The 14,089-nt window shown below is 45.3% G+C and overlaps 2 protein-coding genes across 7 annotated transcripts in view; one reads left to right on the forward strand and one right to left on the reverse strand.

Moving 5' to 3' along the window:
• The window catches only part of FBH1 (F-box DNA helicase 1), a 38,859-nt gene extending 36,979 nt beyond the window's left edge, over window positions 1-1,880 (reverse strand). The window contains exon 1 of one of the 6 annotated variants that reach the window (XM_019738229.2): window positions 1,706-1,880. Coding sequence is in view for 1 of the 6 variants with exons in the window: in XM_019738226.2 (XP_019593785.2) it covers window position 1,706 (1 nt within the window). In the remaining 5 variants the exon portion in view is untranslated. Of the gene's footprint in view, window positions 1-1,367 lie in introns of all 6 variants that reach the window. The other 5 variants (XM_019738226.2, XM_074325022.1, XM_074325023.1 and 2 more) reach the window with 5 other exon arrangements.
• A 119-nt stretch (window positions 1,881-1,999) lies between these two features.
• On the forward strand, window positions 2,000-13,869 carry ANKRD16 (ankyrin repeat domain 16). Its single transcript, XM_019738242.2, has 7 exons — window positions 2,000-2,957; window positions 4,928-5,148; window positions 6,691-6,733; window positions 9,835-9,943; window positions 10,625-10,786; window positions 11,926-12,004; window positions 13,023-13,869. The coding sequence occupies exons 1-7, from the start codon at window positions 2,614-2,616 to the stop codon at window positions 13,178-13,180; spliced, it is 1,116 nt and encodes a 371-aa protein (XP_019593801.2). The 5' UTR covers window positions 2,000-2,613; the 3' UTR covers window positions 13,181-13,869.
• The last annotated feature ends 220 nt before the right edge of the window (window positions 13,870-14,089 follow it).

Below are 14,089 nucleotides of genomic sequence, written 5' to 3' on the forward strand. Positions count from 1 at the left end.
TTGAAATTAAGAGTTGTAAGTCCAAGACCAACAGTTTGATGCTCACACACTAAGATCACAGAACGTGTCAAATGATTATGATACCGACGACCACAGCTGAAAGCTACATAACTACAAAATACAACATAAGAAAAAGGAAGGAAGCCAAGTAACAAATCACCATGCCAACGTGACCACATGTGAAAAGACAAAGTAAAGGCCAGCCCACAAACTCCAAAAGCCTGCACAAAAGAAATGCGCAGTCCAACTGGGAAATCAGCAAGACCCCAGAATTGCTCCACCCGTTAGCTTTCTGTATAACAAGCATTTGCTCCAGAAACATCACAGGGCCCATGGAGAGAGTCACATACATACATTACCATCTAGTTATCTAAAGAGGGATACAGACCAAAATACGTTTCTAAAGAAGATAGGAGAGGCAGAGTTGCATTTGACATCAGTTAAGTAACCAATCATCTGGATTTAAAACATTCTATCCTATTGTGCATCCATGTATTGTTTTTAAAAATAGGGAAACTGGAGGCACAAGGCAAGAAAAGGTGGGGTGATTTGTAATTAGGGTGAAGGGGGGGGGGGGGGTGGAGGATGGGGAGCATTAGCAGCAAAAAGTGTGAAACTATCAGATGCTTCAACTCCATTTGCACTGACTCCACAACAGCAGCAGCAGAAAGAACAATGTTTGGCGTGTTCTAAAACTTCACGCCTTTCGAAGCACTTTTATGCCTTCCCTCTTTTTGAAGTGGTAACATACAACAGAACAGAAACTTTGCAAAGTTGATACTGGACCTAGTTCTGTCTCCAATGACTGCCAATATTACTCAGGAAGTTAACCTGATTCGCTCTGCTCACTGGTAAAATGGGCTTGTTTTCATAGGCCCATACCAGACGTCTTTTTCCATTTTATCTCCCTCAATTTATTTCAGCACAGAGCCAGGCACTAGCAGACACTCACTAGGTGCTACCATACTTCCCTCAATTTCCCCACCTGTAATGACGTGTAACAGGGTGGTCTGCGGGTTACATCATTAATGTAAAGTGCTTTGTAAACCACAAAGTGCAATAAAATACGTAAAGCACAATTGTTTTTAAGACTGGCAAATAGTAGCAACTCCTATTTTATCTCTAAAGGAACTGAAAACACCAAGAGGTTTCAAGTACCTAGAAAGACTAGTACCTAAAAAGAGCGGAGAAAGAACTCACCACCTGCCCAGATCCCTTGCATCACCCCAAAGAGCTTGCTCAGATCTCAACGGACCCTCCACAAGCTTAAGGCCTTCCCACATCACCTTAATTTTCTTAATATTCAGGTAAAGGGGAGAGAGACTACAAATAAAAGAGGAAAAAGGACACAATAAATAATGACTTGCCCAAGGTCAAAACTCCAGAGTAGAAAAGGAAATGCTGGCTTCCTGGCAGCCGAGACCACGTCCCCCGTGATCCCTACAACCACCAAGAAACGACGAGCTCCCCACTTCCCGGGCGCAAGAACGCAGTGTGGGGGCTCCCCTTAGCCTCCGGCTTGCATGCCCCGCCGCTCCCCTGCAGCTCGCCCGCCGTCAACAGCCCCGGCCCCGGGTCCTCACGTCCCCCGCGGATCCTCTCCCCGCCCCGAGAGGCCGGACCCCGGCTCCGGACCCCAAAAGGTTAAGTGTCCACAGCGCAGGGCCCCACTCGCGCTCCCTGCCACGTCAGCGGGCTCACGCACTATGGCCCTCCAGACCGGGGCTCCAGCCACCGCCGTCGCCACCGGGCCCGGGTCGCCCGGCCTCCCAGTCCCGGCGTCCCCAGGGCAGCGCGAGCCGAAGCAGGCCTCTGACTTCCTTTGACAGCTCCGCCCCGCCGCAGCCCCGGGAAGAGCCCGCCGCCGGGGCTGATGGACTTCCTCCGCGGCCAATCGGAAAAAGCACGCGGAAAGGAGCCCTGACAGACAGCTCCTGCGGCCAAGCGCAACGCGCGCCCGGAAGGGGCGCGGCCATCGCTAGCGGCCCCGCCCCGCCCGTGCTTCCGCTAGGGTGAGGAGGCGAGTGGAAACTTTCCCAGAGTTCCTTCGAGCTCCCGGGAACCCAAGGAGCGGACGCGGCGGGGCGGGGGCTGGTTGCAGCTGGGTCTGGGAGGAGCGGTGGGTCGGGACGCGCGGGGCCTCAGCCATCCAGGAGGGCCTCGGCCCCCTGGTGAAGACACGGGCAGCGGCTCCCGGCGGGCTCCTTTACCAGTGTCTACGCGGGCGTGACGACACCGGTGAAGGAGCAGCTCACCTGAGCGGGTCTCGCGCTGGCCTCCTCTGGCCGCAGACAGAGCCGGGGCGGGTCCTGCTGCGGCGCGGAGTGGGCGTGGGCCCCGGCGGTGGTCGCCCCTCCGGGTGGGTTCGAAGGCAGCTCCCTCACTACCTAGTGTTTCGCCGCAAAATGAAACGAGCCGCACGCCCGCGAGCACTGCTACACCCACTCCCGGAGCGCGCGTTCGCCCCGACCCGCGAGGCGAGTTGTTCGTGGGTGGACTTACCACGCGCCGCGTAGGGAAGCGCGGCCTCTCCCCCTGCCAGGCTGGGCGCGGGGCCGTCCCGTGGCGGGGCCCAGTACGCTCACCCGGAGCAGAGCAGTGTTGGGGGCTCTGATGCCCCTCTCGGCCCCGGTGGCCATGGTGGCGCCCGGGGACCCGCGGCGGCTCTGTAGGCTGGTGCAAGAAGGGCAGCTGTGCGCCCTGCAGGAGGAGCTGCAGGGGGCCGGGCGCGCCGGCTGCCGGGGGCCGGCCGGGGACACCCTCCTGCACTGCGCCGCCCGTCACGGGCGTCGGGACGTCCTGGCCTATCTGGCCGAGGCCTGTGACATGGACATCGAGGCCGCCAACCGAGACTACAAGCGGCCTCTGCACGAAGCTGCCTCCATGGGCCACCGGGACTGCGTGCTGTACCTGCTCGGCCGTGGAGCTGCGGTCGACTGCCTGAAGAAGGCCGACTGGTAGGTGGAGGGAGTTCCAGAAAAACACCCTTGCCCCCCTTCTCCGCAGAATCATAGGTTCCCATGTACTTTGCCCCTGCAGCAAAGCTTCTCAGCCTTCTCCTTAGGGCACATTGTTCCTACCCTTAGGGGTTAACCGGTCTAGGTAGTTGCTTCCCTTTATAAAGCACAGAAGAGAGTATGATCAAACAGTATAATCATTCAAACAATGAATTGTCTGTACTACATGTAACATGAGCCCCAGAAAGCGAAGTTCTTCTGTGGACATCAAGTTAAATGATTACTTCACCAATGGCATTGTTCTAACTTTTTTTTTTTTTTTTAAATAGTTACAGGTTCACAGTAAGTTGCAAAGAAATGTTCAGGGAAATCCCATGTCCCCTTCCCCGGGTCTCCACCAAAGTTAACATCTTACACAGTTACAGTACAATAACAAAACTAAGAAATTGGCATTGCTACAGGCAAAGTATGCTTATTCACATTTCTCCAGATTATATATACACTTGTGTGTGTCGCGCTGTCAGAATTTATCACGAGTAGCCTTGTATAACCACCTCCACAGCCAAGTTACTCATCAGTACCATCACACACACCAATTCCGTTTTGTGAGGTCGACCTTGTTTTCAGTACTCACTATGTCAGGTTCCTTAGAGGTTCTGAACGTCTTAAGATTCATAACATAATGAAGTTCCTCCCTGCAAGTAATTCCTGATGTGATATAAATAAGGAACACAGCAGACAGCTATACACAGCAGTTAAAATGCATCTTGCCTACTGAAGAGGGGAGGAGGCTTGGTTGTGTTTTGAGGGTTGCACTTTGGCTGTGACTAAGCACAAGACTGATTCTCTTGTACTGCTGATAAATTGATATAAAGACAGTTCCAAGAGTCAAAGACCCCAATACTCAGCAATTTTGTGAATAAAGAAATAGGTTCCTAAAAAGCAAAGGACAAGGTTCATTTGATTATGTATTTGGGAGATGTCACAGTGAGACATTTTTGCCTATTCTCACCTTTTTGGCTTTCTGAAATATCTTCCCTGCTTTTCCAATCATCCTGCCTTGCTCGAGATTCATTCCCCCTGTGAAGCCCTTCTTGAAGATTCCAACCTTCATTTATCTGGGTTTGTCCCTCTTAATTTCTCATTCAGTATCATTATTACATTACAAAAAGAAAAGTGTTGGTAATTGATATCATAGCAATCTTAGAAGATAGGTCCTCAGTGAGGCCTTAGAGGTCATCCAAGTACAGTGAGCTCCCACTATGTGCCAGACATGGGTTCTAACCCTAGGAAATAGGAGGAAAACAAGACCTACCCCTGCTTTTCAGGAGTTGGAGCGCCCTCATTTTGCAGATGAGAAATCAGAAGCTCATGGAAGCGAAATGGCTTATCCCACATCATTAATGTAGAAGAAGAGGAAAATCAGAGTCACCTCCCTTGATATTAATATAGTTCACTCCTATAGTTGTGGACACAAGTCAGTTGAGAAACTAATCACACTTTTCATTTGCTTCACCAACGTGTGCTGCTTCTTATGGCTAGGCACCGTGTCAAATACTCCTTTTAAACTCCTTTTCAGCACAATTTAATTCAGAAGTGGTTTCTGACTGAAGTGAATGGGGTAAGTCCAGAGTACCTCTTATGCAAACATTCTTCAAGAAAACTGTTTATGGTTTGGATTAGCTCTCTCCCAATTCGGTACCATACTATAAACTAGCTCAGAAGCAGCTTTGCCTCCTCATTACCCACCTTTGATAAGTATGCCTACATCACAATCATTTTCCCTTTGTTATTTCACCCAGGGTCCTCACAGCAGGCAGAGAAGATGCCAGTCAAAGCTGTTTTCCTGCTTCCTAGACCCCTGAGGCTTCTAGGATTTCTGTCTCTGCTGAGGATGTGCACTTTTCTGAAGACCCCGTTGCACAGTTCCAATGCCCTTTCATCTGACAGCTTGTCCTGTTTCACCTTAGGACTCCTCTGATGATGGCTTGCACGAAGAAGAATCTCGAGGTGATCCAGGTCCTTGTGGAACATGGTGCCAATCCGCTTCTGAAGAACAAAGATGGCTGGAATAGCTTCCACATTGCCAGCCGAGAAGGTGACCCTTCCATTCTCCAGTATTTGCTCACCGTTTGCCCAGCTGCCTGGAAGACAGAGAGCAAAATTGGCAGAACGCCTCTGCACACAGCAGGTATGGGCCAAAGCCATGCAGGGAGGCAGGCGTGCGTGTGCGGCCTGCTGCCCCAGCCCTGAAGAGCTCCGTCGAGTTCCCCACAGGGCACGGAGGGCAGGGAATAGGAGCAGCTCTGGGGTATTTGGGCATACACTTAGTTTAAGCTAATGTCAGTTGACACTTAACATGTATTCTTTCTTGTGTTAGTTCACTTTTCATGCATATCTGTCTTACCCTCCCTAGCTAGTTAGATGGTAAGCTGGTTCTGTTTTTCACTGTCTTTGACCTTGGGCAAAGACCGTAGTCTCTAGAGCCAGTTTCCTTATCAGCAAGATAATGACAGCAATAATGTCCATATCACAAGGTTGTTACAGGGTTTAAGAAGCCAGATGTGTATCAGTTCCTTAGCACAGCGCTCGACACATCCTGAGCACAGAACTGGCTGCTGCTATTTTCATGATCATTTTCCCGTTATCATTATTAAAGGCAAGAGGAAAAGAGATGTTTTGTGTGTGTGTGTGTGTGTATAGATATATATACCGACTTGTATCCGCAACTATGGGAGTGAACTACATTAATATCAAAGGAGGTGACTCTGATCTTTCTCTTCTCCTACATTAATGATTTGGGGTAAGCTATTTCGTGTATACACACACACACACACACACACACACACACACACACACACAATTAAATACCTGGATACCTGGGCCTGAGTATATTTTACTTATCTAGTGATAATGTTAAACATGGGGTACGGTTGTCATTATTCGGAGTAATTATCCTTAACTCTGAATTATTTGTTCATAAATTATTTTAAATTAGTAAAAAGCAAAAGTGCTATGGCATAAGATGAAATGGATATTAAGGAGCTCAACAGTCCAGATCAAGACATTTAGAAAATAATCTTTAGCCTTCTAGATAGTACATTGAATTAGAATACAGGGCTTTTAGTTCTCTAAAAATCAACACCTATGACATGATATAGTTTAGGAAATATGCATACAGTTATTGTAGCCACAGTGGGCAGTTAGGGACCAAGGAATCCTTTTTAAAACTTTGCAAGTGAGTAGAAAATATTTCTCTGCTCACAAAGTTTGACTAGCTCTCCTGCTCTTCTGAAGAAATATCACCCAGCCATTTACACAAAATAGTGGGGAACAGATAGTCAAAATCTTTATTATCGACTATAGTTATTTTTAGTAGAATTGAATTCCTGGTTATTTTGTAATAAATTAGTATTAAAATATTTTACATTTCTTGGGCAAAAGCAGACTGGCCCTAGGGATTTGCAGCATAAAAGTCAGGAGTTAAATTCAGGATTAAACATTTGCCATAAAAGTGCTCATAATGACGAGACAATCAGTGTTGGCTCTGTCCTGTTCAGTAAAACCATCCTTCTTTACCACTTATCCAGCTAAATTTTTATTAGTGTACCTAATTAAATTACTTCTTCCTATAAGTCATTGCTAAAAAGATGGGGCAGAGATAGGTGTCAGGAGGAAAGAAGCATTTTATATATGCATTAAAAAGCTCTAATTCTCAACTCTCTTCTCCCAGCAATGCATGGCTGTTTAGATGCAGTAAAGGTGCTTCTTCAGAGGTAAGAACAAAACAGCAAATTGAGGAAAATATTTGCTAATTATGACGGAGTTAATGTCGATGCTACATAAGGAGCTCAGACAAACTGTTCAGAGAGAAGCAAAGGTACCAAAAGAGAAATGAAAAAAGGACAGAAGCAGATAATTCAAAGCACATAAAACAAAAATAGCTAACCAACAGGAGAGGAAATCATCCATTTGTCTATTCATTTAGCAAATATTCATCTGTTCATTCAATGCCTAATATGACCTGTACCAGGTGCAGGGGCTACAACAGAAACAAGACAGTGTAGTTTCCCCCTCATGGAATTCAGACTCTACACAAATCGTGTGAGTCTGGTGTGTGTTACAAGGAACTGCAGGATCCCTACAGGGGCATGTGACAGGAAGACCCAAGTTGGCCAAGAAGTAAGGCATCTCAGCCCCAGTGATATCTAAGCTATACCTGAAGGAGGCTGAGAGTGGAGGCACGGGGCATTCCAGCAGAGGTGACAGTGCCTGTGAATACTAAGAACCGGAGAAAGCATAGTGCATTAAGAAACTGAAAGAAGCTAATATGTGCAGAAGCCTGGAGTGAGGGGGAGAATCGTGCGAGGTGAGGCGGGAGAGGGACGCCAGATTTCGATCAGGTGGGAGGGACATTGTAGACCATGGGAAGGATTTTAGATTTTATTCTAAGCATATAAGATGCCATTGAAGGGTTTTAAGAGGGGCATGGGTAATGTGCATTTTTCAAAGATCCTCTGGTTGTAAAAGAGAGAATGGATTGGAGGGGGAACAAGAGTAGGTGCTGTGGAAGCTATTGGGAGACTATTGTAGTTAGACAGCAGAGAAATCATGGTAGCTGGACTAAGAAGCTGACTGTAGATATGAAGAAAAAGACTTGGAGATGCTTAAATGAAATCAACAGATCTAGATGAATAATTTGATAAAGGGAATGAGGGAGAAGGATGGTCTCGCTTAAGCAACAGGTGATGGTGCTGGTGTCATCTACTGAGGTACCAAACAGCGGAAGAGGAGCAAGTTTTGTGGGAGAAGATGACAGTTTCACGTTTGGACACCTGGAGTTGCGTGTACCTGTGAGACATCCAAGTAAAGACAGCAAGGGGGCAGATACAGATATGAAGTCCAAAGGAGATGTACAAATGTGGGCTTCATCAGCATAGATGTAGTGATTGAATCCGTAAGTGTAAAAGAGATTACCTGAGGAGACGATTGATAGTAAGAAGAGCGGAGGCTTAATGTAGTGCCCTGAACGCCTTGTTTATGTGTAGGGCTTGCTACTGCAAATTGAAACTTACTTGGTTGTCTACAAAATTATAATCAGTCGTTGAATAAACATTTTTAAAGTACCTTCTATGGCGTTAGGTGCTAGGTGATAAGCAAAACAGTCCTTTCCCTAACAGCGTGTAGGCTAGTGTGGAAGTCTAATATAGACAATCATAGAAATAAATATCATAAAATTATAAATTGTAATACAGATACCCTCACTTTCTGAAAGTTTGCATTATTGCCCTTATACGCAAGAGCTACATTAGTACCTGTTTTCACTAACCGAAAAACTCCAAAGAGGATTTTTGATTTTACAAAAAAAAGCTGTTGCTGTACTAATATAGGTCATTCATAAAGGTTAAGTGGCATGTGTAACACGAACTTTCAGAAAACTGGAGATACTCTTCCCTTTACATCAATTTGGCTTACAAAAGTTCTCATAGGAATGCTCTACTTTCAGATGGCGGGAAAACCTGTAATACTACAGAGAAACAGTACACAGTGGTATGTGGAAGCAAAGGCACTGTTAGTGCAGGAGAGAAGACAGGCCTCAATGCGGTCACGCTGAAGCTGTGATTTGAAGGATGAGTTGTAGTTTGGCAAGCGAAGAATGGAGAGAATGTTCCACGAAGAGAAGATCAGCAAATGCAAAAGCAACAAAGAGCTGGGTAAATGAAAGAGCAGAAGAAGGTAGGAATGGAAAATGTAGTATGGAGAAGGAAGAACAGGAAGAAGGTAGGACCCTGACGAACGTAGGACAGGTGGGAGGTAGGACTGACAAGAAAGCAGGACAAGTAGAACCGGGAGGAAAGTAGGACAGGGAAGTGGTCGAACAGAGAAGAAGGTGGGAAAGGTAGGACCGTGAGGAAGTTAGGAACAGAAGATAATGCAAGGAGGTGGTGGGACTAGGAAGATGAGAAGACAGGTAAGACCTTGAAGAAAGAGAGGCAGGACAACGAGGAAGGTAGGAACGGAAGAAGGCAGGACAGGTGGAGGTTGGGAGGACAGGTAGGACCAAGAAAGAGGTAGGACAGGTAGAAGTTAGAACTGACAAGGTGGGAAAGGTAGGACTGTGAGAAAGGTAGGAACGGATGAAGACAGGCTAGGTGGGAAGTAGAACCGATAACCCTGGGACAGGTAGGACCATGAGGAAGGTAGGAACAGAAGAAGATGGGGCAGGGTGGAAGTAGGACCGGAAAGAAGGTGGGTTGCGGTAAGCACAAAGCATGTCGGCGGGAGAAACTTGGAGGGGTAAGTTGGTGCCATATTATGCTGACCACTGCAGGTCATGTTAAGGTTTTGGATTTTGTCCTTTGTTTTGGCGAAGTACTTAGTTAAAGGTTTTGAACGACAGCGACCATACCCAAACTACATGGTGAAAAGATTATTCTGGTAGGTGTGACTATTAGCAAGGCAGGTTCCAAGGTGAGAAGAAAAAATTAAAAAGCTATTGTCTATTGACTTGGTCTTAATGTGTGAAAGCAGAGACGGAAAGGAAGATACAGTTTTTAAAAATATTTTGAATGCAGAATTGACAGGTTTTGGTCATAGATCGGTTTTGAAGGCTATGGGGTGACTTCAGGGCTTCTGGCATGAGAAGCTGGAGAGATGATGGTCTATAAAATGGTCTGGTGAAGGTTAGAGGAGGAGCAAATTTCCTGGGGGAAAGCTAAATTCTGATACTGAGCTGGGAGAAAAGAGGGCGAGCGCTCCAGGTTTTCACAGACCATTTGTTAGCATGTCACCTACTGCAGGTGGTCAAGAGTCAAATGTCGATTGGATTTGAAGCGGTGGCTTTTCTCAACTCTGTTATTTTGGGTTTGGGTTCTAGCTGTCAATATGAACCAGACTGCAGAGATAAGTGTGGCCTCACACCCTTTATGGATGCGATTCAGTGTGGACACATCAACATAGCCAGGCTGCTCCTCGAAAAACATAAGGTACAGCAATGGTGTGAGTTCGTTCCTTTGGTTCTTCCTACAAGTTTTTGGTCATAGGATAAACAGAAATTATAGTTTTTCGGATCCTGGGTTAAAATCCCAGTGCTGCCATGCTCCCCCTGTGGAACCCCCTCAACCTCTTTAAGCATCAGTGTTCCTATCTGTAAAATGGCAATAAATTTAAATTTTTCAGAGGTTTACTCTAAGGATTAATATAATGTACATAAAGCAGTTAGCAAAGTAAGTATTCAATAACCAGTAGCTGTTTTATAGTAATAACAGCAAACTGTCCCCACTGAGCTCACTTAGTGTAGAGCATTGAATCTTAAACATTTTGTTTGTTTGTTTAGAGAGTCATTTAAGAATCTGGCGGGCGGCTGGTTAGCTCAGTTGGTTAGAGTGCGGTGCTCTTAAGAACAAGGTTGCTGGTTCCAACCCCACATGGGCCACTGTGAGCTGCGCCCTCCACAACTAGATTGAAACAACTACTTTGTGGCTGATGGGTTCTGGAAAGACACACTTACATAAATAAAAGTTTAAAAAAAAAAATCTGGCAAAAGTTATATAGTATCTGTCCAGAAAAAATGTACATAAACAACAGAATTTAGCCCAAATGTCAGAAGGTCCATGGGCGCAGGTTTCTCTGCTGCTTATTGTTCCTGTCTCTCCCCAATCTGCTAGGCTTGTGTTTCTGCTGAGGATTCCCTGGGGGCCCAGGCTGTACACAAGGCCGCAGTCACTGGGCAGAGTGAAGCCGTCCGCTTCTTGGTCTCTGAACTTGGCGTTGATGTAGATGTGAGAACAACATCCACCCACCTCACAGCACTTCATTATGCAGCTAAGGTTTGTTCTCCGAAGGGTGTCCCTGCTTCCGTGGGTTTGACTTACGCCACTGAGGACGATCTCCATAGTCCTGTTTCTTTGGCTCCATCTCTGTGGAAGAAAGAAATTGCCCATGACACACTCCTGAAATGTTCATGGTTCTGAAGCCCTGTGTCCTTTAAATAGACACCTGTCTTTGTTGCTAGGTAAAAACTGAAAATACCCTTTACTCCATGTAATGCCTAGGCTTTATGTTTCCTCCCACCCTTTTTTGTCTTCAAGAATGATGTTGAAGCCTTAAAAATGCATTGTATTAAATTTCTAGCTCTCCTTCTTTAACAGTAGATTTCAGAAGTTAAAATTTCTTTAACTGAGGCAAGGAAATTGCATTTACTGGGCTCTCCAATGTGTAAAATATTTAAGACATGCAAAAAGTTTCCACTAAAAACGTAGCTGTTTACATCCTCCCATTTTAAAGGCTAGGAGGCTTTTGTGTATTATCTTTAATGTGATTGGCTACTGCCTTTACTTGTTTTTCTAGCAACAGGAATGTTTCTGGTGAACTACACTCTCCTACTTGCATTCCCCTATGATACAGTGGATAGATAGATGGGGGTGGGCTAAGATTATGATCTATGGCCACGGGGGAATAAAGCTGGTGGGTCTACCCATAGGAAGACTGAATTTACAGCCTTGATTTTAGCCTCAGCACGTACTAATGAGCTAGCTATCTGGACAGAAAGTCTATAAATTGCCTCATGAATGATAAAGCCAGCTGTGATGAGATTGCCATCCAGGAGAGGGTCCCATCTTTTCTACTTTATCTAAAGATTTTAGCAAAGAGTATGTTTGCTTGGGAGCATTTGGAATCGTGTGTTCTGTGTAAATCGCAATATGTATACTCCTTACACCGAAGGAAACCCAACTGTCTTAGTCGATAATTTGGCCTACAAAACTGATCATCTGTTAATAACTGAACATCACCAAAACCTGTCTTTAATGATTTATACTGAAATTTGAGGATGAGCTGACAAGTTTTCCTTTAGATATGAAAATCAGATTTAGCAGTTGAGTATTTTAGAAAAAGGACCTAACGTGCAGTAGAGTTTGTGTTTAAAGGTCCTTGTCACAAGTGATAACGAGTTTATTTCAACCCTCAGGAAGGACATGTGAGCACAGTTCAGACACTAGTAACTTTGGGTGCTGACCTCAACTCTAAAGATGAAAGAAACCGATCAGGTACGACCTCTTTGTATATGTGCCTGGAAATTATTAGTAAAAGAAAGTAAACAATATGTGGGTTTTTAAAAACATTGGTGTTAATGTTATTCCTCTAGTAGCTCAGCAACTTTTCCTTAAAATAACACCTCTGTTTACAAAGCTGTAGAATTATTGCTGTTACCATGGCAGTGTGATGATTACTACTGATTATTACTTCTGTTATTATTTTTATTATTTTAAACCACACTGTATGTGACATTAAAGCACTTTGTATCTTCACCCATGATGCCGCCAGCTGTCCAGGCATTGCGTAGATTCTTCCTAGGGCCTCTTGCTTTGAAGTGTATTCGGAAACTGTAATCACTACAATTTTCTAAATGTAGGGCTCAGAAGACATTTCCACAGATAATTCTTTAGACTTGGACTCTAGAGCAAACCGCAGTGACAATCTGCACGTCAGTGGCCACCCCAGGGGTTTGGTGGACGCTGTGTGATGCTTCAGAGCCCCACAGATGACTGAGTGCTCACCCCAGGGCTGCAGGTCACAGCCGCTGAGTCCAGGGACACAGACGCTCCTAAGACGGGAGCAGAGCCAGGGTCCCACAGCGCTAACTTCTAACCGAGTGGGAAGATTTGTCGGCCGTTTTTGTCTTTGTCATATCATTCTTATTCATGGTGAGATTTTTTACTTACACAGATTTTTACTTACACATGGTAAGAATTTTTACTTACACATAAAATTTTGAAAATGTTTTCTGTACCAATTAAAGGCTCTTTTTTTTCTGATTGACTTGCTTTGTTGCTTTAGACAAGTCTTCTGAATACTCTCCAGTTGGTCTTGTTATTTTAAACCATTTCCAGGTGAAAAGGGAAAATGTTTTGATCTAGCACAGGCAGAGTCACGTAGCTGGATTAAGGAAATACAAAATCCGTGTCATTGGAGAATCCGTATTTTGGTTAGGAGTAGCCTATTTGCCATGTCAGTGTTGCTTTGGGGGTCATGCATTCAGTTCGTGTGACTTGTGTCTCTGCTCAGCCCTGCACCTGGCCTGCGCGGGTCAGCACGTGGCTTGTGTCGAGTTTCTTCTGCGGTCTGGGCTAAGGGACTCTCCAGACATCACGGGCACCCTGGCTCAGCAGCTCACACGGAGCACAGACATCCTTCAGTGCTTCAGCTGCAGCATGAGGACGTGAGGGTGTTTCTGAACAAAGGCGGTGAGACTCCTGGTGACTTATATCCTGCTGCTTGAGTCGTCACTGGGTCCGGTGAGATGGTGGCTAGCCCGTGTCCTCTGCCGCACCCCCCACCTCGCACTCTCCACTCCAGCTGAGGATTCCCAGAGGAGATGGACGCTGGCTTCCGGGTGGGAGGACGGGCCCCTGGGCTCCTAAACGCGCTTAGACTCTCCTTCACCTGCGCACTGCACTCTTTGCACCCTGCAAGCGGACTTCCAGGACCTTTGTGCGGCAGTGTCGGCTCCTAGAGAAGCATGTGGTGTGCGTAAATGTAATGTAGTACACATATGTATATATTTGTATGATACATGAGATGTTTTATAGTAAATATTATGTGGTGAGGCAACGATCATGTTAAAACTAGAAGAAATTGCTATTAGCTTGAGCCATAAATCATAAATAATCGTCCTATTTACTTTTTTTTTCTTAGGCATTTCTTGACCATGGGTTTAGCTTTTGGTTTTCTAGCCAGGAAATAAGTGCTTATAATCTGTCTTATTTAAACAGACACTTATAAGGAATTAATTATAAATTCTGTATTCTAAGCCCTGCTGTTTAAGCTGTTTTGATCCTGAAGTGATTATTTTTTTTATTAGACAAGTTCTGTATTGGCTCTCTTCACCTAATAAATACACATAAAAAATGTATCTGAGATATTTTCAAAACTTTTCTATTACTTCAGTTGAGGAATAGGGTTTGTTGTTAAAGCCTGCAGGTCACATTTCCTGTCCCCTGCCATCTGCCCCCGAAGCCTGTGATCATAAAGGAATGAACCCTTGATATTGTAACTTCAAAAAACTTTGCAGCAATTTAAACAGATTTAAGATAGGATGAGTCCTCAGGCATTTGGATTCTTTTTCTTTTTTC

Source organism: Rhinolophus sinicus, linkage group LG02 (assembly GCF_036562045.2).
Source record: "Rhinolophus sinicus isolate RSC01 linkage group LG02, ASM3656204v1, whole genome shotgun sequence".
NCBI lineage: Eukaryota > Metazoa > Chordata > Mammalia > Chiroptera > Rhinolophidae > Rhinolophus > Rhinolophus sinicus.

Excerpts from the sequence above, each read along its gene's own strand:
- ANKRD16 (XM_019738242.2), top strand. The coding sequence starts at position 2,614 with ATGCCCCTCTCGGCCCCGGTGGCCATGGTGGCGCCCGGGGACCCGCGG. Across the intron at positions 2,958-4,927 it reads TGCCTGAAGAAGGCCGACTG|GACTCCTCTGATGATGGCTT; the intron begins GTAGGTGGAGGG and ends GTTTCACCTTAG. Across the intron at positions 12,005-13,022 it reads AGATGAAAGAAACCGATCAG|CCCTGCACCTGGCCTGCGCG; the intron begins GTACGACCTCTT and ends GTCTCTGCTCAG.